The sequence below is a fragment of the Lepidothrix coronata genome, unplaced genomic scaffold (assembly GCF_001604755.1).
Source record: "Lepidothrix coronata isolate B3197 unplaced genomic scaffold, Lepidothrix_coronata-1.0 Scaffold33, whole genome shotgun sequence".
In the NCBI taxonomy this organism is placed as follows: Eukaryota; Metazoa; Chordata; class Aves; order Passeriformes; family Pipridae; genus Lepidothrix; species Lepidothrix coronata.
The window spans coordinates 1,400,500-1,427,761 of record NW_016690213.1 but is presented as its reverse complement, the minus strand read 5'-3'; the positions used below and the strand labels follow the sequence as shown (position 1 = coordinate 1,427,761).

General features: G+C 38.6%; 1 protein-coding gene across 2 annotated transcripts; it reads left to right on the top strand.

The window, feature by feature from the left end:
- Positions 1-222: 222 nt before the first annotated feature.
- On the top strand, positions 223-27,262 carry RCOR3 (REST corepressor 3). Of its 2 annotated transcripts, XM_017811681.1 has the most exons (12): positions 225-486; positions 984-1,040; positions 6,856-6,933; positions 8,419-8,471; positions 10,173-10,334; positions 10,681-10,805; positions 12,303-12,381; positions 15,103-15,321; positions 16,953-17,030; positions 17,809-17,866; positions 23,162-23,403; positions 23,832-27,262. In XM_017811681.1, the coding sequence occupies exons 1-12, from the start codon at positions 345-347 to the stop codon at positions 24,174-24,176; spliced, it is 1,638 nt and encodes a 545-aa protein (XP_017667170.1). In that variant the 5' UTR covers positions 225-344; the 3' UTR covers positions 24,177-27,262. The 2 variants fall into 2 exon arrangements, with proteins under 2 accessions (XP_017667171.1, XP_017667170.1); XM_017811682.1 differs by lacking the exon at positions 23,162-23,403 and having other exon boundaries at positions 223-486.

Sequence of the window (27,262 nt, the reverse complement as noted above, 5' to 3'; positions counted from 1 at the left end):
GATCCCTGCGCCGCCGGCGGGAAATAGTCCCCTCTCTCCTCCGGCCCCGCTCGCCGGGAGAGCCCTGAGGCGCGGAGGCGCGGCCGCGGTCTGGGAGCGGGAGGAATCCTTCCTTCTTCCTTCGGCCGCGCCGCCGGAGCTGCGCCGGCATCCCCGCCCCCTCGGCGAGATCCGGCCGGGCCGGCGCGGAGGGATTCCCAGCGCCGGGGGAGGGGGGGCGCGGCGGTCGGGGGGAGGAGGTGCCCGAGGGGGGGGCGGGGAGGGGGCAACATGGCGGCTACGTATTAACTTCCCCCCCTCGGCAGCCAGCGCTGCCGCCGCTCTCCCCCGCTCCCAGCCCTGGCATGCTGGGCGTGATGGAGAAGGGAGCGGAGCTCTTGGGGGGTAAGAGCCGGGCAGCCCCCAACGGCGCCAAGAGCAGCAGCCCCTCCAACGGGCACTACTCGGAGCCGGAGAGCGGCGGCGGCGACAGTGGCGACGAGCACGGTGCGAGCCTGGGGCCGCCCCGCCAGCGGCGGGAGGGGGGGTGGCGGAGGCGGCGGGAGGGGCGGCGAGCCGAGCCGAGCCGCCTCCCCCTTCCCCTTCCCGGAGCCGGGGCTCCGCCGCTCCGTCCGTGCTGCGGCCGAGCCGCGGCCGCGCGCGTGCGGGGCGGGGGGGCGGGAGCGCGCGGCGCGGCCCCGCGGCTGCCCCCGCGGTACTTAGCGATGGGGAGGGAGTGTCTCCCGGGAGCCGCCGCCGTCCCCATTGTTCCGCTGGAATAAACTCCCCCTTCCGCCTCCTCCTGCCCCCTCCTCGGCGGTCGTCGGGGCTTAATCCGCGGCGGCGGCGGCGGCGGACGGGGGGGCGGCGGGGAGGGGAGGTGGCTTATTCCGCACGGCCGCGGCGGGGGCTCCGCCAGCCCGCCCGCCCGCCGCACGGCGGGAGCTGGGACGGCGCCCGGGAATACTCCAGCCCGTAATTTCTCTCCCCCCTTTGCCTTGCAGATGTAGGAATGAGGGTCGGAGCGGAATACCAGGCGCGCATTCCTGACTTCGAGCCCGGTAAATGGCTTTTCGGCTGTAACCTGACATCTCCCGAGGCGGGAGGGGTGGGCTCGGTGCCGGGGCGGGCTCGGCTCGGCGCTCCCCGGCGGCGGCGGCCGCGGGGTTGTATTTAGGTTGCTTTTGAGCCTTTGTGTCGGCGATCCGGTGCCGGCGGCGGGAGGCTTGGCCGGGGCAGCATCTGCGCTCCGTGCGCCCCGGGGGCGGGGGGGCATCGCGGAGTGGGATTCTCACTTCATTATCGGCCTCATTATGTGCATCCGGCGGGAGGCGGTGAAGCAGAAAAAGGTTGGATTCCCCCCCCCTCCTTAAACCGTAACGCACATAATACATTAACCAGGTGATTTTAAAATATTTGACGAGGGGTGATGGATGTTCTCGGGCAAGGGTGGGAAGTGATGCGCCCTGCCGGAAGCGGAGCAGACCTTGGCTGCGTGCTGGAGGCGCTGGGTGGAAGATGCGCTTGGTGGGAAACTCCTGCTCCTGGTTTTGTGTGCTGTAGTAGCCTCGCTAACCCCGCCGTGGCAGGCTGAGCTGCTCTCCTCAGCCTTCCTTGTCCCCCCAGCCCCGCCCCGAGGAATACTGGGTACGCTCGCATAGCCTGGTACTCGGCTTTAGCGAGTCAATCGCTAGAATGCTGTCTTGCCTTACTACACTGAGCAGGGAGACCGGAGGAGCGTTTATCAGTTTTGCTGTAGTGGTCAGATGAAGCCTATCTACTTGCCTGTTCTCCAGACGGGCTCTATTGGTGTCAAATGATTTCTCACCGGAAGAGGATTGCTCACATAGTGCCTCCTAAAGCTGGAGAGAGCCCCTCTTGATGGGCGCAAGCCCCACAGGCCAAAGAAAAGGCCGGGAGAAAGAAAGGGGGAGGGTGGGATTAAATGGATGCATGATCTTGGCATAAGGGAATGCCTTTCCCCTAGGAAGGAGCACGTAGTCTAGGTCTCTTTGTTAATAAGGCTAACTGCTTACACCCTTTATTTTTACATTGCCTACATAAAAATAAACACAGATAAAAATGATTGTTTCTAACCTGCAGCCAGGGCTTGTTTTTCCTACAGGCCACTTAAATTAGAAAAACACATAGTGTTTGTTTTTCTTTTGATTAAAGGAACTCCTCAGCCCTTGTAGGGCAACTGAGGTTTTGTGGTTTCAATTTTGTAAACTGTATATGCAATAGTATCATTAACTGGCATCATTGTAACTGCAGAACTAATTTTATGCTCTCTTATAACCAGATCTTTTAGAGCTCCTAAGTGTTTCTGGGGGATGGAATTCAACTAATGCCCCTTTCCCCAATAACTGGAACTAATATATACCCACTTTATCAATTTCCTTAATGATGGAGATGCTTATTTAAGAAGTCCTGAGTTAGAGGCATAATGTATAGTATTGTCCTTCTTAATGTGTCTGCTTTGGTTATGAAGGCAAGAAGGTAGTGACTTTTTTTGGAACACTTAAGTCTTACAAAATATGAAATAAATAAAAAAGTCCAAGTGTAAAAGTACAGCACATACTTACCAAGTTAACGGATTGGTTATGTGAGGAGATCTCAGCAAGATCTCATGCTTTCATCTGATTTTTTTTTTTTGATGGAGTTTATTCTTCTGGTGAGTCTTGAGGTATCATTTCTCAGAGAAGTAATGCAAAGCAAATCCATGCTCTAGAGCTACATTTAGGTTACTTTTTTGTAGCAAGTGAGGTAACATGCTCCATTGTACTTCTAGGTTGCATATACCGACACAGACACTATCTCTGATTAACTATGTTTCTTCTTGAAATGGCTTAATACCCTTTTTTGAGGGGTTTACCTGATACTTTAGAGTGTGTGTTTATTTGTGATACTCCCAGGGCTGGTTTTTTAAGCCCCTTAAAACAAATAGGTGGGAGAAGGTAATCAATGGTGGATGAAACTAGACATAACTCTAAGACACAGTCAGCCCTCTGATAAACACTGATGACTGAAATGAGTAGAATAAATACCAATCCTTTGGTCTCACTTTGCCTTTGTTGAAAAATACCCATAAGCAATGCTTTGCAACAATGCATTGAGGAACAAAATATTCATAATCAAGTTATGATGGTAGTAAATTTTTTTTTTAAACTGAGTTTATATAAAAAATACTTTTTTAAGAAAAAGCAGATCAACTATTTCTCAGTATTTCTTGGAAGAAGTGGATTGTGGTTGGAAGCAGCAATTAGGAGAAGTTAGTTTAAACATACTCTCTTACCACTTCCCACACCATACCCTTTTTACAAGCAAGCCTTCAGACAGAGCTTAAGGGAAATAGCATTTTTAATTGTCATTAGGTATTACTGCAATTTTGTCACTTCAAAAACAATTTTAATAAGGAAATTTAGGAGGTTTATTTTATCTAATTTATTGAGTTAATACACCATCTGCCCTCTGGATTTATCTTCTGGTTTTCCTATAGTACTTTGTATTCTTAGTGAAAATGTTTCTGCTTGTACTTTCTGACCCACCTATATATATGTAGCAGGATGTATCCTGATGTTGTGGGCTGCTTGCATTCTCTTGGAAAGCATAGTGGAGAATGTACCATGCTGCTGTGTCATCCACATATAAGATAACTGCTAGAGAAGTTTATTCTACTCGGATTTGGACTTCCCAAAGGTTTTAGTATGAATTTTACTTACTTAATGCTGAAATATTTGTTTCCCATTTACCCTCTTCTCAGGGATGAGGTTGGGGCTGTCAAGAAGAACATTTTATACCTTTTAATGTCGCTTATGGAACCCATTTCTCTGTATGTCCTTATAACTTTTCTCCCTTTAGTCTTCTAATATGAAAACAAGCTTTCTTAAATTGAAATTATATGGTGTGGTGAAGTATATAATGTTTTCCATTTATTTCGTGCCATCTGTCCTCATATTCTCTGTTTTGTTTTGTTGGGTTTTTTTTATTTATTTGTTCATTTACTTATTTCCAATCCTTAGTTTTAGAAATTTGGGGTTTCCTCCAGTTAGTTTCCATGGTTTTGTTCCTAGCTTGGTTCAAAGCTTAGTCTTAAACAGAGGATGGTACATTGTATGCTGGAAACCAGTATACTTTTAAATTTCCATGGTGCCCTTATTATGTCTTGTATGCTTCTGAATTATCATTTTATTCTCAGTCCTTGGAGTCATGCACAGAGCTGCACCATCCGTGTGTACCCAACTTCTAATGTGAAGCTGAAGTTTACAGAGCGTCAGTTTGCTGCTGTAATTTCCCTGTTCTGGAAGTGGTGGAGAGTGCCTGTTGGTCATCTTCAGCCAACTCCCTTTCCTAACTGGTATTGGCAGAGAGGTGTATCAGCTCTTCTAGGAGCTTCTCTTAGGAGACGCCTCTTCCTAAGGGACTTGAATGAGGCATTTGGGCAGAGGGAGACTTGTTATACTTCAGATGCAGCTCTTGGCCTTTGTCTTCCTTACTGGCTTACAACACTACTCTTCTAACACGCTCTGGTTAACATGTTCCCTGATATTTCCAGCCACTGTCCCTAATAAGAATGGATCTTGCAGATAAAGATCATGCTGCTTTTGAGGTACAACACGGCATTTTTGCTGGGAGGGGGGAGCATTGCTTAGGGCACAAAGGGCAAAAAGCTGTTCTCATAAAGGTAAGTTATGGTCCTGCATATGGAGAGGGAGAGATCCCTGTACTGTAGCTAGGGACATCCTGTGTTGGGGGCAGGATGCCTTCCTTCAAGCTACCTTTATGCATCCCATTATTCCTTTGTCATCCTTGCTTTCCTTTTGGCAGTGTGAAGAAGCCACCTGAATGGAAACAGTTGTCTGTTTGCTGCTGGGGTAACAGCACTGCTTTGAAAAGGGGTGTTCTGGGGGAAGCTGCTTGTTCATCACATGAGGGTGGCACCTCAGTAGGGTAGTGTCACTGCATACATGATCTCCTGCAGGCACAATGACTCCGAAACTTTTTTTTTCACTTTAGTACTTGAGTGTTCAATACCTTATAATATCCACAATATCCATTTTTCTGAAAGTATCTTAAGTTTAGACATTTCTTGCTCTCAACAAGAAATTCTAATAAGTTCTCTAGTGGTCCTGCTTTCTCCTCATCTCAGTTAGAGTAGAGTGCAGGGTAGTGGCCATTTACTTGTGATAAAAAGAGTATATAAGAGAAATATTGTGCCTGTAACATGTTTGTGTTACTCTTCATGAAGTATTACATTCCTGATGACTAAAAATGGCACGCTTTTCTGTTCTGTATTGGAATGTTATACTAAGGAGTCTGTTCTTATATACCAAAACCCTTTTGGAGGTTAGTACTGCTTATGCCTTGAAACTAGTGCTTTATGAATGTATGTACATTTTTTACCTGTTACAGAGTTTATGCTGCATTTAGGTTATGTGTTTTGCACATCTCATTTTTGGAAGACACATGAGTTCTTTTAGTTTTTCTAAGTAACTGCTTTTGAGTTCACAGTTGTGATGCGTCTAAAGATTGCAAAGATGATAGATGCAAAATGCTGCCAAACTAAAGAGGGAAGAGCAACAGAACATAGTACATAAAGGGCAAGCACTATGGTGTTCTCTTTTCCAAAGCATTGATTTTAGCTTTTTGTTTGCTTCAACAAGATGTAGAGCCTAAATATCAAGCGTGTAAGCTTAAAATAGAGTCAAAAGTTATTTGTTTCACTGAAAAAAACTTTCTCCAAAAAGGATGCACGGAAAGTTACAGTGAGGGTGAGTACTCAAGGAATTCATACTAACCTAAGTATAAATGCTCCAATTGTTGAGCAATTTCTTAACAAGATAAACTTTTGTAAACAAATAGATTGTGAGGGGTTTTATGTAGTAGCCTCCATTTGTGAAATAATAATGGAAAGTAGCTATTAGTATTTTTCCAGTATTGGGGAATTTCCTTTACTTTTACAGCGTGTTTTCAAAAATCAAATAATCTATGATTTAGTGCTTCAGTATTTGCATCACTATTGCTCTGTCCTCACAGGTTAGGAAACTTGTACTGCTTCACTTGCTGCATTGAGGTGGTGGTGAACCACAAACAAGCTAAACCCAAAAATTACTTTTACACCTGCTTTCTAAAGCTATGCAATTCGATTGGCTATGAATGTCGAAATTGTATGTTTAGTAGAATCAAAACTAGAGAGAGAGATGAACAAAATTATTTCTGGCGTAGTTGTTAATATAGTTCCTTGTTGAAAGAGGGATCAGGGATGGTGACTGTATTCTACTTCCTACCTATTTTTTGATTTGTTTTAAGAAAGCCTAACTTAACACAGTAGGTCCTAATACTCCTATGATAGTTATAAACATTAAAGTACTAATAGACAGTCAAAACTGATGGAAGACAACTACCTCTAAATTTTGTATCCTTGCCAACTTTAGAGAGGGTAGATTCAGATTAGATATAAGGAAGAAATTCTTCACCATGAAGTGGTGATGCACTGGAACAGGTTGCCCAGAGAAGTTATGGGTGCCCCATCTGTGGAAGTGATCAAGGCCAGGTTGGACGGGGTAAGGTCTTCTTGCCCGTGATGAAGGGATTGGAACTAGATAAGATTCTTTCCAACTTTAGCAATGCACTTGAGTGGTTTAATTGTGGTAACAAGGATCTTTTCCAATGTTTATTTATGCTTGAACCTCTTAAGAATAATGTTCAAATTCAACCATTTGATGTCTTAAGATAATATGGAATTAATGATTGGGTTTTTTTCCTCCCCTTAGTAGCTGGGCTGGACTTCCTAATATGGTTGAATTTTGCTTACTGTCACGTAGTTGTTCCCTAGATCATAATTAGAAATACTGAGACTTACTTATTTTCTTACAGGTGCCACAAAATATACTGATAAAGATAATGGAGGGATGCTTGTATGGTCTCCATATCATAATATTCCAGATGCCAAGTGTAAGTCCTTAGCTGCTTAGGGTTTTGAGTACTTAAGTATAACTAAATTGTTTCTGGTGTGCCTGTTTGCTCTTTTTTTATGCACAGTGAAATTGCAAATTAGTAAATTAAACACAAAGCTTCTCTCTTCTTTTTTTTTTTTATTTAGAAAACTCCAAGGAAAGGAAAGATCACCTTCTCTTATTTTAGTTAAGTCTTTGTTTCAAATCACACTGCCTATGTTGTATTATTATCATCAGTATCTGTGAAACCTTTAGTTATTAATAAAAAAAATAAAATATCTGAACAGAAGAACTTGCTGCTCTAAATTTCTAGGAGAAGGAGTTGCAGTGGATATATTCAGAAAAGATGTGTTGAGGCCCAGTTAAAGGGGAAATTATTGTTGCTGCCATATGAGGAAAAATTGAACATTTTCTCCCTTCAAAAGTGACCTGAAATAGAGGAGTCATCTGACTAAATGTGATCACTTATCTGGTTAATCTAGTTTAAACCTGTCTCCTATGCTAGAACTTCCCAAGTGTAATATAGAGGAGTAAACTTGGAGCATGGAGCCACAAGAACCTGGTCCTCAGGACAGTTTCTACCTAATACCAGTAGTTAGAGATTTGTATCCCTCTACATTTGAGAGAATATACCTTCAACTACTGCAGAACAGTTGGAAATAAAATACTCTAAAACTATGATTATTAAATACTTTGTTTCTTTGAAGTACAATTAACTCTTTGCTGCAACACTTCATGGCAAGGACATCTCTTGTCCCTTTGAATAAGGAGAATATAATTATTTTGTTTTCTCCATCATGCTTCCTTTCAGCTATGTAGTTGCCACTTAATTGTGAACTGTAGAAGATAAATGGGAAGAGTTTGTTTCTTTGAAAAAAAGTAGAACTTAATTGCAAAATGATGGAAAGTATTCAACTCAAAGCAGGCTCTACTGTGGCTAAATATGATTTAAAAAATGTTATTGGTGAATTTGAAGACTTAATTATTAAATTTTTATATTTTCTATTGGAAAAGGAATTAATGTCATAGTTAAAATCAATGTTGGTCATTGAAAACTATGTTGATATTGAGGATACACATAATCATTGATGTAGGACCTCTTTAATTTTTAACATGTTTGGGAATATGAACAGTAGAAGTATTTCAATTTAAAACTAACCCAGGAATGGGTTCCAGAAAGGCATAGCCTTTCAATAACCAGTCAGTCTCTGCTTTAAATAAATAAATTGAGCCACTGTGGTTTTGTTGTTGTAAAAATGTGAAAGAAAGCAGAATTAGCTTGTGTAAAAGTTCATAAAATGTTGGATTAAATTCAGTGTGTTTATTTATTATTAATTAAGCTATGATTATAGTTAATGTTTTGGGGAATCTGGGCCTATGCAGTGTGTTAAAGCATGGGGAGACTGTTTTCCCACGTTCTATTCTGTGTCACATAGCAGAGCTAAAAGTACTAAAGAATAATTCTGACATTGCTTTGTTACAGTGGATGAATATATAGCAATAGCAAAGGAAAAACATGGATACAACGTGGAACAGGTAAGTGCTATGGAATGTGGATACTCATTTAAAGGATTTTTTAAATATAAAACTGTAACACAACGCTTTTTGGTTTTTTTCCCATTGGTTACCATTAATTAACGCTGTTTCTCTTCAGGCACGGCAGCAAACACTGCAGTTAAATGGATCTGCATACAGTTGTGGTCTGGATTCTCTGCAAAAGATTGAGCTCTTTGTTTTCATGACATGCTCAGCTTGTAATGTGCACTTTTGAAAGGTTTGGTATGTTTCTTGGTACACTGGGCATGTCATGCAATTGTGTGTGTATATTTAGCTAAAGAACTTTCTAGGGAAGAATCTTACAAATTTAATGTTTAACATTAGAATACAAATACGGTATCATTTTGAACCATTAATTGTCATAGGGATGGTACTGAAAAGGTTTCTTGCATATTTAAAAAAAAGACAAACCAATTTTGAGTCATTTTTTCAAAGGCAGGAAAATGGACTCAAACTCTATGTTTGAAAGTAACAAATAAATTCACTTTTCATTTAACAACCTTCAGTCACCATTCCTTAAAAAGTAAGGATAAAACTTTGCTGATCTGCACTTAGTTTTATTGCAATTTTCTTCATCAGTTAACCAATTAATGTAAAAGTGAGGTTACCTGTTGTGAAAAAAATATGTGATGTGCAAGTGAAACCAAGTTGTATGATCAAGTTTTGGAGGATGGAAGCTCATAATAGCAAAGACTTGCTCATCAACTGCTGTCTGAAAAAGAGGCTGCCAGTGTTACAATGTTCAGAGTACCTGTGGTCTCGTGATGTTCGTTTATGGCTTGACTTTTGTTAGGCAAGAGAGAAAACTGATGGATCCCGAGTCTAAACGAGATGAATTTTCAAAATAACTTTTGGTACAAAATATTTATGGACTGTTCACAATGGAATAGAAATTATCTTTGCAAGAGGTGCTTGTCACTTGCCATTTTAACAAGAAAAGAGGTTTGCTATGTCCAGGTTATTGGAAGATGTGAAATCAGGGGGTTAGAAAGACGAATGGTGATCATGTCTGCGCTGGATGATTGAAACTGAGTGGATTACATTTCCCAATTCCTGTGCCAGACTTGGCATCAAATCTGTCAGTGGTTCTCTGACAGAAAGCCTAATGAACATAAAATTCTTTTAGAATATCAAGAAATGAAATTATGTAAGAAAGTATATTTAAATTTCCATTCCTTATTAGGTGCACATGACATGGAAGTGGCCGTGCTGTTATTTGTGGATTGGAGAGTTGTAGAAAGACCACTCTCACTTTGAACTTTCAGACTTGCATTTTGGATGATCCTCTGGCTGCTGAAAAGTATTTTTATTTTCTTTTTTGAGTGGGCTGGTAATAAAGGCCTGTAAGGAACTGTGTAGGTGATATATGCTTATCAAGTAAGAAAACAGGTCAGATTTGAGCCTCTCGGCCTAGTTTATGCTACTCTAGAATTACTGCTGCCATGCCAACCTTAAATTGTCTGGCTTTCGTACCATTAATAAAGTACAGATGTGCCCACCGTCTCTAAAGAGAATTTTGTAACCTACAGTAAATAGCCAGCAAAATTGTAAATATATTTTGAGAAGGGGTTCTGATAGTCAAATTTTATTCTAAATAAATAAATCACCTGGTTTTATTTAGCTTGTCTCAACATTTTAGAAAGTTGACTTAATCCAAAGAGGGACTATTTCTTTTCAAAGGCTCTCGGCATGTTGTTCTGGCATAAACACAATATTGAGAAGTCCCTTGCCGATCTCCCTAACTTCACTCCTTTCCCTGATGAATGGACAGTTGAAGATAAAGTCCTATTTGAACAAGCATTTAGCTTCCATGGAAAGAGCTTTCACAGGATCCAGCAAATGGTAAAGTAATATTTTAATCAGAAGCACTAAATAGCTCAGATGCGCTAGAACAAACTCTCCTCTTGGGCTGAAACTTCATGTTGATTTCTGTGTAAAAGCTTTAGAAAGAACCTTGAATAAGTGATTTAATGTAATTTCATCATGTCTCTTGGATGTACAACTTTTTCACCCTAATGAAAAATCCTTCCCCCCCTTTTTAAAAATGTACATGAAATACATCCCTCCTTTCCATCTTATCAATGCACTTTAAATGTTTCGTTAAAGGTAGCTGTAAACAGAGCAAAATTATAATTTTGGGTGGAATTTTAATTTTTAAAAGTGTTAATATGTTAATGAATTCTTCTAGCTTCCAGACAAGACCATTGCAAGCCTTGTAAAATATTACTATTCTTGGAAAAAAACTCGGTCTAGGACAAGTTTGATGGATCGGCAGGCTCGAAAACTAGCTAATAGAAATAATCAAGGTGACAGGTAAGTTATAGGTTCTTAAGTAGATAACCAGAGACTAAAGTCTTCCAAAGTAGAGATAGGGAGTAATTTCTAGCCATTATGTTTCAGTATGAACCATGTTTTTTAGGTCTGAGCATCTGTTGTGATGTCTCTGATTTTACCAAGGGGCTTGGTGCCTGTGCTTTAAGAACTATCACTCCAATCTGTGTGAGTGGTAATAACAGATTGGAGTGGTTTAATGGATAAGTGTAAAAACAAGGATTTAAAAAACCCTGAAGTCTGGGAATGTGGTTTAGAAATAATACTTTGTTTGTGAAGTCTAACCTTATATTACTGTATGGGAAGGAGAGTGGTTTTTTTCTGGTGGTTTTTTTTTTTTTTTTTTGAACTAAGATGGAATTAAAACTGAAAGATCAACCCTTGTAAACAGATGTAGTGATTAGAATGCCCAAGTATTGTTTTATAACAACTTTATATAAATTCTCCTTTTAGGAGACTTAGAAGTGCTATTAGGCAGAGAGAATTGGAGCTCAAAATAGTTTTGTTGTCATGCCTAGAAGGGAATAACATTTCCCCTAGTTACTATGAAATTCAAGTTATATTGTGCTTAGTATACTTGAGTATTAACTTGCTCTTCTTAAAAGGTGATTTAATGTGTTGAATATATAAGTAACATAATCTATGTTTTATATTGGAAAGTATAATTTTATGTCTATGGAAAACTGCATAACTGGAGCAAAAGGGTCTTTTTAATATGTTACTGAAAATAACTCCTGAAATCTAAAATTCATGTGCTTGTTTAATAACCTTATTTTTGAAAAATTACAGGCTAAAATCAGTTTGCTTCTACTACAGCATTTTGGGGGGGTTTGGTAATAACTAGAAATTTTTAGTGTGTTTTTGCATGAATTTCTTTGGAAATTATATTGTCAGAATGACTGGATTGAACTCGACTGAGTTGACTTTTCAACATTTTTTCTTTGAGTTCAGCAGATTTCATTTCCCTCCCCCCCCCATCTAGCTCCCTGCTAGATTTTGAGCACTTTGATGAAAAAGTAGTCCCACACTTTCCACACTTTCCCATCATATATTGTGCTCTTTTGCTCATCACAGACTTCAACAGGGGTTTATTCACCTGGTGCAGTGGTTTTAAAATTGATCAATCGAAACTAATGAGGCAAGTGAAAGGTTATTTCTAGGCTTGGTATAGCTGACCATGTAAGTGTTCACACTGGCACAGGTGTCGAATTAAAGAAAACTGACACCAAAATTTTTGGCAGCGGTACCAGCACTGCTTAAAGTAACTTTGAAACTGTAGTTTAGTTTTGCTTGTTTATCATAATAATTCCTGGAATTTAATGAAGAAAATATGCTTGTAAGAGCTGTCTTCTGAAAACTACAAATAATTTTGACATGTATACTTAGAGTAGATAATTCTGTCTTACCCTGGTACAGATATATATATTTGGGGTTAAAAAGTAGATAAACTGACCATTTTTTTTAATAATCTGTCCTTAGTGATGATGATGTAGAAGAAGCTCATCCCATGGATGGAAATGATAGTGATTATGATCCCAAAAAAGAAGCCAAAAAGGAGGTAACAGATTGCTTAATGGTGAATGTTGATTTGATTTCTGTGAATGTGTTGTTGTGAAGAATGAGTTGTAGTACAGAGGTTTAGCTTGCAGCCTGCTGAAATTTCAGGGTCTTTAAGTGATCGAGATCTTGTCAACTTCTTATTGAAACAAAGTTTTATCACATATTTTTGTTTGGGGGATGTAAATGCATCTCTTGTTACCTCCACTGTGTCCTGAGAGATCTTCAAGTTTTTTTATAAAAAGTGTGGGCTCTGGCAACCTGGTAAAACAGTATTTCCCCTGCATCAGTCTTGTTAATATGTTTACAATTTTACTGGTGGTGAATTATTTGAATGAAAATGTTTTCTTTTCATTTTAAAATTAAATTACGTTTCTCTAAGAACAACTCCTGTTGTTTGTTCAAAGCCACAGTGAGGCAATGCATTTCAGCTAATATGTGGCTTTACTGAGACGCTTTCTACTAATAAATGTAGAGAAAAACATTTTTGTCATCTTAATGAGCACTTACCGTTAGCTTTACAGATAAATGCCTTGTTAGGGGTATGTTCAGGTTTGGGGGATTTTTTTGGGTTCTTTTTGAAAGGTATTTATTAGGGTATTTATGAACAAGGCTAGAAGAACACATTAAAGTGTGTAAACATTTGATCATTTCCTTGATCAACTTAAAACACTTGTGATTTTCCTACATGTGACAGTTCATGCTTCCTGAGAGTGAGAGGAGAAGTAGTGCAAAACTTTAACACTCCCAGAAAGTGGTATCTAGGATTATTAATAAAACATTGCAGTTCTAACAAAAATGATATTGAGTAAGAGACTGATAGGTGTAGATTCTGTTCTGAGCTTTGCAGTGACCTTCAATGTCTCGCTTTATCTAGCTGCCTTGGGGAGGAAAAAAAAAAAGGACAATTACAATTACCCCTTTCTGTAAAAGAGTTAGAGATTATTTTTTTAATATGTGGGAGTATGTTTTTTTTAGAACTTGAAATGTCACAAGGTCTAACAGTGAACCTTTTTACATTTCATTCTGCTATTGTAACAATGTTCTTGCAATCTAATGATTGGAGTTGCTGCCCAAGCCATGTCTAAATAAGGACTATTTTGCTCAATTTACTTCATTACTGTTTGAATCACTACATGCAGTCCAGAACGATACTGTGTTGATAGACTTCTAGGAACAGGACAAATAGGTTTGTAGTTTCTGATGAGCTATTTGCATTTACATAAGATAACTTTGTGATCTGGTATTTCTGGTAAGATTTGCGTACTTTCGCTTCCTGAGCAAAATATAAACTGAGTAGGCTGCCTGAACATACAAGAGCAATGGAAACTTTGTTACCAGAGAAAACTAAAATAAGCTAAACTCTCTAGCTTGGCAAGTCAAAAGCTTGAGAGAATATTTTCACTTAAAATCCAGATTGAACAGATAGGGAACTGCAATTTCATACTGAAAGAGCAATGCAGAACCAGAAAAACAAATGATATAAACGAGGCAGAAGTAAATTTAATCTTGGAACTTTTAGATGTCAAAGATGTAAGGCTCTATATCAATTTTCCAAGAAAGTGCACATATCTTAGGTGCTTTTAAGATGGCCTCTGTGAAGTCTGTGGACTGGATTAAGATGTTACATTAGCTGGGAAGAGAACAGGGCAGAAGGTCAAGTGTAGTAGAACAAAATACTGTTTGCTGATCTGTACTAACACTGCAGAACATAGTAATGGCTGCTGCACTTTGTCTTCTGTTTGCTGTGATCAGATGACCACCTCCTCTTAACCTGCATGGGTGCCAGCAGGGAGGAGCAGTAGGGAGCTGTTTGAAGTAGCTAAAAATCCCATCTCTGTTCTGGTATTAAGCATTGCTTTGAATTGGAAAATCCTTGCAGAGAAAGTAATTTTTGTAATTTTTGTCTCTGTTCCTGGTCTATAGGAAACCTAATCAGTTGCTCTAACCGAGTCACATACATGCAGACTAGCTCTTGTGTATCAATGCTCATTGAAGATAAGGCTGAAATGTTTAGGTGTCCAAACATGTCCAAACAGTAGTTACAGGGACTTTATCTCTTCTTTGCTACCTCTTTTGTCTTCAAAAAGGCAGACAACAAAGGCTTAAGTTTTCTAAATTACGGGGATTTTTATAGTAACTGCAAAAGTACGTCCACCCTCTCTTCCAAATCTCAAATCATCTCACCCTCTTCCCAAAGCAAACAGCATAATCTCTTTCTGTAGAGTGCTTACAGCAGGTGGAGGTGTTATTTTACAGTCTTGCCTGTCCTGGTTGACTTTGTCATTCTTCCCACTTAATCCTTACCTAAACTCTTCCTATCTGATCAGAAATAAATGTGTAATGTCACTGATTACTTGTTTTAAACACAAGATAGATAGATATTGTTTACCTTCTCTGCACATAAGAGGTTCTAAATTTATTCCCTCTTTCAGAGTATACAGACTGAGATTTCTGTAACATTTATTGTATTTGCAGCCATGTTTAAAAAAAAAGTTTTGAAAACTGACCTTGCTTAGACTAATGCAGACTTATCCAGCAGATGACTGATATGCTCCATCAACTCATCTGCAAGGCTTATTTGGATACTACATGCAGAGGAGGATGTTAGCTTAGGTTTTCTTTGTCATAAATTTGACATTACAATGCTACGTGGTACTTTATGAAGTTGTGTACAAGATACTNTGTTATTCTTTAATGATTTATTTCTTGTAAATTAAAGGGCAATAATGAGCAGCCTGTTCAGACCAGCAAAATAGGTCTGGGTAGAAGAGAGTATCAGAGCTTGCAGCATCGCCACCATTCTCAGCGTTCCAAATGCCGTCCACCAAAAGGCATGTACCTGACCCAGGAAGATGTGATAGCTGTTTCCTGTAGTCCCAATGCAGCCAACACAATTCTTAGACAGCTGGATATGGAACTAATCTCGTTAAAGCGACAGGTACCATGGGTTATTGGTCTTGGTTTTTTTTTCATCTCAGATTGTTCTGATTGTAATGGTTTTGAAGATTATCTGTGAAGATTCTGAAGCTTCTTTAATGTGAGTCTTCCTCATTTTATTCCACAGTTATCACCAGAAATGCTGGACATTAGCTATTCTTTGGTTTTATTTTTACGTTCATCTGCTCTTTTGGATAAAATGAAGCAAGATGACTTCTTGTTTTAATTAAAAAAAAAAAAGGGTGGGTGGAAGTGTGGCATAAAAACAGTGCTACAGATTTGGGGGCAGGAAAAAATCTAAAGTAATATTTGATTAGATTTTTTTGGTTTTTAGCTTTGTTAAAAGTATTTGTGTGACAAGTGAGAATAAGGCCAATGACACAGAGGAAGTTACATTTGTTATGCTTTAAATTGTAGCTGTTTTTCTGGATGTCCTTCCTCACATACCATGAAAATATGGGAGGTGTGTAGAAATCATGGGCCTAGTTACTTCTCTGTTTGAATTGATAAGTTTTCTACTTCTTATTACATTTAGGAAAGCTTTGTAGTCTTCACCTTTTAGAGGACAATTACCTGTGTCCTTTGCATGAAGAAGTTAAAATTTGGCATTTAAAGTTGAAACGTGGAATCTATTCAGGTTCTAAGGGTACAGCAGTATGTGCATGCTTGTTTTCTAGGAGCGATGGGGCTACAAAGTTAAGGCTTATCTCCTGGAATTTTTGCCTCCCTATAGAGCTGCCATGTTGCAAAATCCTGGAGTCAATAAAGGGTTTCATGGGGGTTTTGCTCCCTTATATTCTTTTACAGGAGAAATATGCTTCTTTCTGTCACAGCAGGACTCTGGGGCTAAATAGCATAGGTGGGTTTCACTCTTTAGCCTAAGTGTAGGTGAGTTACAGCCTTGAGGTTGTGTTTCTCTTTTTTTTTCTTGCAGTGATCTCAGAGATGCAGCCTTTGGAATCTCCCACTGAGTTGTCTACTTTTGTGTCCATACTTAAGAACACTTGTAATAGCTGTGCACCATAGTATGCAAAACTATTTTCTTACCTATGTTACCTTGTGTGCATCACTGTCAGATATAAGTGGTTCATAGATATGTATATACGTAGTTTGGAAGCTCTGTCCTTTTTATAGACTAAGAAATATTTAAAATAATTTCAAGAGTCACCTTTAAAGAAAATCAGAGTGGTCTAAGGTCAATAAACAAAGTCTGTCAGAAGGAGTTAACTGGAAACATCTTATGAATATTATTTTTTTTTTAGAAGGAAGAAATTAATAAGTTAATGTGTGCAGTACATCTCACATTTCTAAGAATTAAGTTGTGTCTAGAGTATTCTGCGTTCTTCAGGAGCATATACATCATTATCAAAACTTGCTTGTTGTGTCCAACTTTTAATATTCTTGCAGACAAACTGTTCTTTTGAAAGACTGGCTTAAATATTTTTTTCTCCATAGTAAACTGTGCTGTGGCTTTTTTTTTTTTTTTAAACAGTTAAAAATAGTGAAGCCTTAAACCATAATATTTCTCTTTCTAACTTAGGAGGTACACTTGTGGCAATCCTAGTGAAGATATATGTGTAAAGTGACCAACTTTCTTTGTGGAGCTGATTAACTTTGTTGTTTTTGACCAAGGTTCAAAATGCTAAGCAAGTAAACAGTGCACTTAAACAGAAAATGGAAGGCGGGATTGAAGAATTCAAACCTCCTGAGGTAAATGAGAATAAATATTAAAACTTGTGGCTCTGCACTTAGATTAATGGGAAGCTGCAGAAATGTGTTTTGCTGCAGTGCAGTGTTTGCATTTCAGCAGCAGCTCAAACAGGATTCATAGAATTACATGTAGGGATGAGTCTGGCTCCTTTACAAGAAATCAGTTGTAGACTTTTTTATGGCAACTGGCTGAATAACGAAGCAGAAAAAACTGAAATGTCGTGTCTGTTCATAATAAGAGGGAGCTGAAATTGAGTCCTGATACATGGGAGGTTTTTTCGGATTAAAAATAGGTAGTGTAGATTGCCAGCAATAAATTCTATGTTCTGTGGGAAAACATGACTATATATACATTTGGGCATCTGAAGTGAATGATTTATTACTACTGAAGTTCTCTCTTGGCTGGTTTTAAAGGCTTGGATATGAAACATAAATGCAAAACATTCTAGTCACCAAGTCCTAATAGTTTAGATAAATGTAACTATAAATTCAAATTCTGTCTGCATAAAGATCATTAGCTTGTGCATAAGTTATGGTATAGTTGATATTAAGAACTGTAATAAAACAGAGGAAAAAGTACTGGTATAGTTTTAAGCTCAAATTCATAAATACTACTACCTCTTCATGAAAACAATCTTAAACTACAAATTTATGGTTTATAAGCAAGAGACTTTTACCTACTTTGCAAAATGTAGTGCAAGTAAAATATATTGCTCAGATATTTTGCAGCTGTTGAAACAATTTAATGATCTTTGTGCCATTTTTCTAATTTTAATAGTCTAATCAGAAAATCAATGCCCGTTGGACCACAGAAGAGCAGCTTCTTGCAGTACAAGGTATGTTAATAGTAGCAGCAAGTTGAAATCTGATTCAAAGGATTTGCAGAGGTACTCAGGCTTATGTTTGTATTTCCCTCTAATGAAAAGCTAAACTTTATCTGGTCACTGGGAAAGTAGTAAAACTAGGGAGAATATTTAGGGCATTCATGAAAGCAACATGACACTAGTCTTTCTGTTAACTCTTATTAAATCCCAAAGAAAAAAACTAAGCAGGGTTTAAAAACTGTATTAGTACCAAAAAGTCCCTTCTAAAAAGTCATCTTCTAAATCACCTTACACAACTTTCTCTGAAGTGGAAGACTGAAGTAATTGTTGAAGTAATAAAATTTGAAGCAAACATTTAAGACATTTCCATATTCTTAAAGTAGGAAAAGCCAGAAGTAAATCTGCTTTACAGTTGCTCTCTCTGTTTGTGAGGGAATAAAAGAGCAGATATCTTTATACAGCCACAGTAGAGGCCTTTTAAGAGTCTGAAGCTGGATATGGATACTTGACTAAGTCTTATTGGAAAAAAAAAAAACCCAAACATTTTCTAGTAGGCTATTCATACAACTAAATTGCATTTATTTCATTTATATGAAGGAAAACTGACTCATGTCTTGCTTTAACATGCACTGCCCAATAAAGGAAAATGTAAGGGAAATACCTGGAGATTCTGTCTTGAAGACACTATATATTGACTCACTTCTACGAATCATCTTTTATAAAGATGATATATCTACTTTATTTCTCTGTATTCTCTACCTCTAAATTGAAAAACTGAATTTTAGTATAAAATGTTCAGTGGATCAGGGTATCAGTGAAAGGCTGTCAGGTATGCCATACCTGGAAGTTATTAGTCAGATAACTGAACCTAAAGATAGGTTTATTTTGAGGTGTGAATGGAAATGTGGAAGAGCATGGTGTGTCTGAAGTAATGCCTTTCAACTTAGATGCTTCAGGCTTGGATTTCCAAGTTCATCTTCTCAGTATTGCTAAATAGATCATAATTTTGTTCCCAAATGCAACTGAAGGAGATACCTGTCTGTGATAATCTAGTAAGTAGAATGCTTGCTGGGGAAGTGGGGGAAATCCAGGGTCATTGTGCCTGCCTTAGCATGAAAGGTTTGAAGCCATCTTGGCTTTTCATAGTTTAGTTACCAGAGTTCTCACTAGGCGTCAGTTTGGCAAGTTGTAAGAATATGTTCAGCTTTTGTTAAGCTATGGCACTGACAAGATAAATAATAAAACTGGAGGATGGGCAAAAGAGAGCAAGAGTTGGTGTTGACTCCTTGGAGAGTTTTAGTCTTCTGGTTTCTTCCCTAGGGGGTGTTTTGTGTTTTATAAAGCTAGTCAGCTGAAGTACTTAAGGGTAGGGTGAGAAATCAGCCTTTGTGGAAGAAATCTGTTTTCACTGAATTTACATGTGTTTCTTATATGTATTGTTTCCTTAATAGTCCCTTTTCTTTGTCACTGTCTAAAATGGAAATGGGACAGAACCTTAATGTCAGAAACAAAGTATTCTTATTATCCCTCCATTACCTACTGCCCTCTAGTAGTCTCTCCCTCCTGGAATGAAGAGTGCTGTAGGTATTAACCTCTGTCCCTCAGGCTAAAGGACCTTGATCTCTTGCTTCATAATAATTGCTTGTTTTTAAAAGAAGGTAGCCATGGTTGCTGTACTAAAAGCTACCATAATGTGTGTTAGGCTTGAATTTGGAAGTTAGCTTGAGCATGGGGACACTTAGTTTGTAAATTTAAAATAGATTTATTTCATCAAATGTACTGATACATTTTGGCATATGTTTTTAATAATTTTACAAAGATCATAAGCATTATGCAGGTAGGTGGCACTTCTGTGATTTGTTCACTTCAATTTGGGCATTAAATCCAACCACGGAAATCATAAAAATAATCTGTAATATTATAATTTTGATACTGTTTTTCCTAAACATGAAAAAACTCTTCTTATCTGTGGGCTAATCTTAAGACATTGCCAGTAACTGAAGGGGGGGTAATGAAAAAAAACATTTTCATGTAGAGCTGTGTGTCATCTTAAAAGCAGCATGGGTGCCTGCAGTGGGGTTGTGGACTTAGACTTACGATCTCTGAACCGATAAATTGTACTGCAAATATATCAGGTAACAGTTCAACCTTGTCTGAATAGTTATTGAATGTAATGGGCTAGTTCATCAGATAGTATTCTTAAATTACAAACTTCATGTATAGAAACGTATGAGCATGATCATATTTTCAAACTGAGATCTTGGCCATATAAAAATGAAATTATAAAAATGTTTTAACTCTTGTTCAAGACAACAAAATTGGAATTGAAAAGCAGTGTGCATGACTATCATGGCATTGCAGTGGAAAACAGTTGGGACAACTGGGATCTAACTCTGTGTAAGATTGCTGGGAGCACTGTAATTCCCATCACAGTAAAACTGCAGCTCTCATGACCCAGAGGTTGCCGTTAACTATTCCTGCCTCGTTGTAGTGCTGTATTGTATTGCTTGGGACCCAGACTAATATTCTGTATGCCTCTCGGTGTTTGCTGTGCTGTACAGCATTAAGCAGTTTAGACAGCATCAAACTTAGATTTATGAGTTTCTCTGAGTTAGACATTCAAGATGAAACACTGTAATCAAGCAAGAGCATTCACGTGTTCCAGTGCACCTTTGCAGCTGGGTGAAGTTTTGAAGAGCTTGAAGGATTCCCATGATCAGGACTACTTTCAAATGAGCCAGGAGAAAAACATTCATACATGTGAAGTGACCATGCGTTTTCAAGCTTCACTTTCAGCAACCTAATAAAATTGTTTTTATTGAATAATGGATTAAACACTGGAGAAATAATTTGGGTGGTGTTTAGCCCTGAATTTGCATAAGGATGCATAAGTAATGTGCACCAGGTTGACAGGGATGATGGGTTGGCATCAACTCTTACAGATATGCCAGCACCTTATACTTAAAACTTTCACAAACATGCAATGAATTTCCTCTATTTCTGATGCAGCTTGAAAGGATTTTACTACATCATTGTGTAGAAGTATTGTGGTAATGCTAGAGCAGTAGTAAATAACACTCTGAAAAGAATCAAAAATGAGTAGTGCTGCATGTAGCTAAACTAAGGAAACTTTATTTTCCTTAGGTTTTTTCTCAGTGAAGGCAAGATACCTTGTTTTCAAGCTGTTTGCTCAGAAATAGGCTTTAAGACCTTATTTTTGACAACTTTAGTTAAGTTAGCCAAGAGGCTCAGTTGTTTTGCAAATTAAGGAAGGAAAGAGGTATAGACAGCATGGTAACAGAAAGGGCTGAAATCACTGAAAGTCTGAATTAGGTTTGAAACAGAAATGTGCTTTGTTCTGCTGGGCACTTTGTTCACTTGATTAACTGTACAGGATGTTAGATATGTTGCAGTGAACATATAATGCTCATTATGAATTAGTAAGGGTAGTCATGGTAGGTCAGTCAAAGAATATTAAGACACTGGAGGGACTGTTCCCTGGGTGCACGCAGCTTTTAGGGAGTATAGCTGATACTTTGCACAACTGATAAAGCACAGAGCCAAATCTGTCTTTGCTTTGCCTAGATACATGCCCTCCCACGTGATTCTGACATCTTTACAAGGTTCTTGCAATCAGGATGGTTGTATTCTTTTATATGCCCCAGAAAATATCTTAAATAATGTAGCTGGGCTCTTGACAGTTGAAACATCAGCTTCAGTACAGAAATCATTACTATACTGGAGCTGAACTTCTCTTTTAAATTGCAGTGAGTGTGCATTAGCACATCAGAAATGCCTAATAATGAGGACAGTAGAAAAGAGCAGAACAAGCTGAAGGTCACACTCTTCACAATTAAGTTGAAAATGAACATAGCTTTCATATTTGAAACAACTCTCATTTTCTGAATCCTTTGCTTCACTTTCTGAAGTGAGGCATGAAATCAGGCATAAATTTCTCTTCCTGTAATGAGACAGAGTGCCTGTTCTCTAAGCACTGTAATATGTTCTGAATGAGTTTAGTTATCAGGAGCTTCACAGGAAAAGTCAAATTGTAATTCACTCATGTGTAGCTGAGAGCAAAAAAATGAGTCTTCTATTTACTCACTCTGGAATAAAACTCTTTTATTTCTTTTAGTCTCCAAACTTTTGGACATTTGTAATTAAAAATATACTTTGTGCAGCTAAAAGCTATGTTCTAGGATGTGAGAGAGTTTGAGGATTTTTTTTCTCTTAAGCAGGAGAGAGGAGGAACTAGACCCATAATCTAAATATAACAAAATCAATGCACTTTGTATTATAATTCCAATTTGGGGTTTAAAGTTATGGAATGTTTTGCTCAAGGGGTTTTGTGCTATATGCAAATATAGGTTTAGAACTTTTTTTAAAGTACTTGTTGGGATTTTCTTGTGAAGTGCTTGTAAACAAAAGTGACTACTGCTGTCAATACAAAAATGAATTAAAAGAATGACACAAAGATCTCCAGTCATGCTGCTGCTCACTGGGGGATTTGATCCTGGAAGCTTGTCTGGGCCATCTTATAAACAGACACCAGCAGCTTATATATATTTACATTCTCCAAGGTGGTTGTCCCAAACCCCCAGATTTTTCTACCCAGTTCAAACAGCGAATGAAAGCTTCAAAAAGACTATTTATCAGGTGAATTCTTGCCAGTTGCTCTGCATAGCCTCACAAGAGAGCATGTCATAAGTGCAAGAATGAGCAGTGTATTGTGACATAACTGCCCCTCTTTCTGCCCTGTGCTTCGTCCAGTAGCTGCTGCCCTGTGCCACTCCTTCTGCTCTGGTTGTGGGAAAAGAAACATCTGTGTGCAGCTCACATGTGGGGAACCTGTAGAAGATATCAATGTTTATCACTTGACACTTCTAGTGTTATACCCTGTTTACAGCTATACACACATGCTTGGTCCCCCTTCCTCTCATTTTGAGCTTGTCTTGGGCTTCTGCCCTTACTGCAAGCACACTAAAGGACTTACTTTATTTGTCTGACGCCAGAGCTCTTTGGTTTTAGGCTGAGAGGCTTGGTGAGTAAGCCAGGATCTCTTAAGAAAATGAGAATGACCTTTTAAATGAATGACCTTTTAACCAAGTTCTTGATTTGTATGTTGATAGCTATGCAATTAAAAATTACTATGTTTTAATGGAAATTGAGGCCCTTCTTCTAATTGAGAATTCCTCCTAATTAGTGAGTCCTTGGTTTGTAGGTCCCATAGGTTCTCTCTATAAATACATCACACGTAGCTGTGTCTGACTGATTCTTCACAGCTATGTTATTTACTTTGCCTTCCAGGTGTCCGAAAATATGGTAAAGATTTTCAAGCTATTGCAGATGTAATTGGCAACAAGACTGTTGGCCAAGTGAAGAACTTCTTTGTAAACTACAGGCGTCGGTTTAACTTAGAGGAGGTATTGCAGGAATGGGAAGCGGAACAAGGAACCCTGGCTTCTAATGGTGATGCTTCTGCTTTAGGGGAGGACACAAAAAATACTTCTAATGTGCCATCAGGAAAGAGCACTGATGAAGAAGATGAGGTGTGTTTTGTGTACCAGAAATAAGTAAGCATGGGTTGAGGAACAGCATTTTATTTAGTGATAAAATGTAAGGTTAACTGGTGTGGAGTGGCAAACCACATTCTAAAGAATGATGATGAGCTTGCTTAGAACTTCAGCCAATGTCGTTAACCAGCTGGGAGCAGGACTGCACCTTTGATAGTGACAATCACATTATTGTTTTATTGTTAAAATACAGTTCTTGTTCTAGAAGAAGACTTGCTTCATAAATATTTTTAGTTCTGCTGTCTATAATGTTTTGGTTGATGATTTCTTTTCAGTAACTTCTCAGTTCTTTGGTTTTATTTTTTTAAATGCTGTTTCCTGTGTAGTGGACAGTGGCAGCCCGACTACGTCACGTTCTGGCTGGGATGGCTGTTCATGCAGTCTTGTCTTTGTCCTTTGTGCAGGCACAAAGCACTCCGGCCACTCAGTGTTTAGGCCCTTCACCTCCAGCACAGGCATCTGCTCCAGCACCTGCCACTCCCATGGCAACTTTAAATCAGCCGCCCCCGTTACTTCGTCCAGCACTTCCTGCTGCTCCTGCTCTCCATCGGCAGCCTCCACCACTTCAACAGCAGGCGCGATTTATTCAGCCACGGCCGACTCTAAATCAGCCTCCCCCACCGCTCATCCGCCCAGCTAATTCCATGCCTCCTCGTCTAAACCCAAGGCCAGTGTTAACCACGGTTAGTGGCCAGCAGCCACCCTCGCTTATTGGAATTCAGACAGAATCTCAGTCTACTCTGCACTGAAGAAATAAAGCAGAATTATGCTAACTCCCACATCTGAAAAATTGTATCAGTGTACTTTTTTTTTTCCAAATAATGAAGGGGAGAAAAGAGCAAGCCTTCACAGGTATCAGACCAGTTTCCCAGAGGAGCAAGCTAATAACTAGAAACGGAACAACGTGAATGACCACCTGTATAAAAATATTTTTATGCCGAAGACTTGTACAGCAGAACAATGCCTACAATGCAGCCCTCCTCTATACGAATAACTGTTGAAGGAAGCTAACTTCTTAAATGAATAAATGTTCAACACACCAAGATTTTGTTTAACTGATTTTTACTCTATTTATTTTATTACAGTTCTTTATAGTCAAGCATCTAACTACAGGAAAGTAGTCTGGCAAATCTAGGAATAGACAATATTGTAGGAGACTCAAATATAGTGTTGGGTTTTTTTGTGTGTGNCCCCCCCCCCTTTTTTTTTTACCTTTTAGTGAATGAAAATAACAGTTTTAGGTTCGGAATTTTTGGCCCTATTTAGGTAACGGTAGAAGCATTTCACACATCTGTAAAATGTAGATGTTTCTTTTCTTCATGTTTTTCCCAGAACACTTTTTCTTATTTAAAAAGGTAGTGACTCATTAAATACTCCTCCTTCAGAGTATTCTGAAGACTCAATGAGCTGTTGTACCAAACTTATTAAATCTCATGTGTGTTCTACTCATAGAATTTAACTGAAAACAGGAGTCCAGTTTCCTGCTGCAATTGCTCTTGTGGGCTGGGCAGGGTAGAGAGGCAGCAGCTTCCACCACCCAGGGGGTTGACAGGAGAGGAATCATCTAGCAAGAACCATTAATTTAATTGGTTATTCCACTAATTCTTCTAATGTAAGTACAGTAAAATTTCATTCCTCTGAGAATGACAGTCTGCAGTTCGTGTATGTTAAATCATTAATGTCTTGCCTAAGAATTAATGAGGGAAGTATAGACACTGGTGGTGCTGGTAGAAAATCATGATAGTAGTTACCTCCTGCCAACCCAGTCTTACTGTTAAGTGATTATCTCTGATTCCTGATAGATTTCTCAGCAAAAAAAGCTGAGTTGAGAGTATGGAGGAGGGATGGGGTGTTTGTTTTATTTTATTGACTCAGTAAAACCTGCATTTGGGTGTTAATTAGTGCTTCCAAATTTTAGGAGTTTGAAAGAAACTCATTTCACTGCATTCTTGGCTGAAGTCTTGATTGATGCCCAGCAGTGTTTGGGGGGCAGGGGGATGTTAATTTTTTTTTTTTTTTTTTAAGTAGATGCCTCTACCCTCCAAGTAAACCAGGCTCCAAACTTGAGTAGCACTGTTTGAAACTTTTTGATCTGAATTAAGCTATTGAAAAATAAGGCATTCTTGACTATGTAATAACATCTATGTTGACTGTCATACTATTTAGAAAATTATTTTTGCTTATAGCTGAAATGGTGTTTGAAAATTCTTTTAAATCCATTTTGTTATTAACTAGATTTGCTCTTGACTAAAATGAGACTTTACTTGAAAATGGATTGTGCTCTCCCTATGCTTTTACACAGACAAATTGAATGGACTAACGATCAGTTTAGCAGCTGGGTAAGGTCTTTTTTTATGTGCAAAGGGAAGTTCTTATACTGTCAGATCCTATTTAATTTGAAATCTAGTATTAAGATTTGATAGTTGTAGCCTGAATTGCAGTTAGTGTTGACCTTTATGTTTTAGTTCTTCATTTAAAAATATTTTCAGATCAAACTTGAGGGATTTTTCTTTCTGAACAGCTTTCACTGGTGTGCTGAGGTGTTGTACAAATACAGATCTTACAGATTTTCTTTTGTATCAGAGTAGATGCTTAGCCACTACATGTGCATCAGATGACCTTCTGTCTAAGAAAAGCAGCGTTATAAAATAAGCATCAAGGAATTCATGGCCACGGAAATTTGTGTTCTGGGAGTCATAAGTCTTAAGTGTCCCCTACACACAAATCTGGCTCCTCTCTGGTCTTTAAAACCAATACAAAACTAAGCTAGCACATTTTGACATCCTAAGTATCTCTGTTTAATTGTTAACAGTGATAAGATTCATCTTCAGGATTTTTTTTCTCTTCTATTTTGTTTTTATCATTGAGTCTCCCAGGTGTGTGTATTGTACCTTTGCTAATTTTTGTCTTGTCTCTTGTCGATAGACTTCAGTATGCAGAATGTTGGGTGTTACAGTACAGTTGGCCACCACCAACTGCTATAAAACTGTTCAGTACATTGTAATTCCGTTTAATCTTGTTTAAATATTCTATAACTGGGCAAAGGTGCTGTATTTGAAGGGGGGAGGGAGGGTCAGAGATAGGTAGGGTAGTATTTCTTAATTTGCATACACTGTAGCACACAGTAGGGAACTCCTAGCATTTGTAGTACTAAATAAGTATGTACATAGCAAAATGTCTTTATTGTGTGCTTTGCAGAATATGTGCATACAGTTTGCACGTCCTGTTTTGGGGGGTAGGGTTTGTTTTAAGCAGTGTTTGCCTGGAGAGTGATATGCTTGCTGCTTAATCAAAGGATTAAAGTTTCAAAGAAATCTGTGTCTTCTATTTTTATGTACCTTGTAATGGTCTAATATGTTAGGGCCCTTATACTGTGATTCTCTTCTAAATTCATTTATATTTTTTTAAGAATTAGAAATAAAATTATACAATGGTGTTGATTTCAGTGGGAAATTTCTTTTGCCATATCTAGTCTCCTGTTTTGTAATGTAGTAATGAACTCTGACTTCAAGGTTGGCTTAATTTTGTCACTTTAAAAAATGTAAAATGTTTGCACACTAAAGTTTGGCAGAGAACGTGTATTCTACATTGTTCAAAGCTAATGTAACTACAGCTTTTTGTACAGTTTATTTTAGTTAATAAAGCAAAACGGTACTAAAAAAATGACATTTTACAAATGCAAGGCATAATCTGAACGACATGTATTCTAGGAACAACACTTGCAAAATATGGATGTACAAGAGCTATCAGATTTAATTGTTGCACTTTAAATCAGAATGGGTACGAAGTTGAGCAGATATTTCTGCATTTAATAAAACAATCACTAAACATTGCA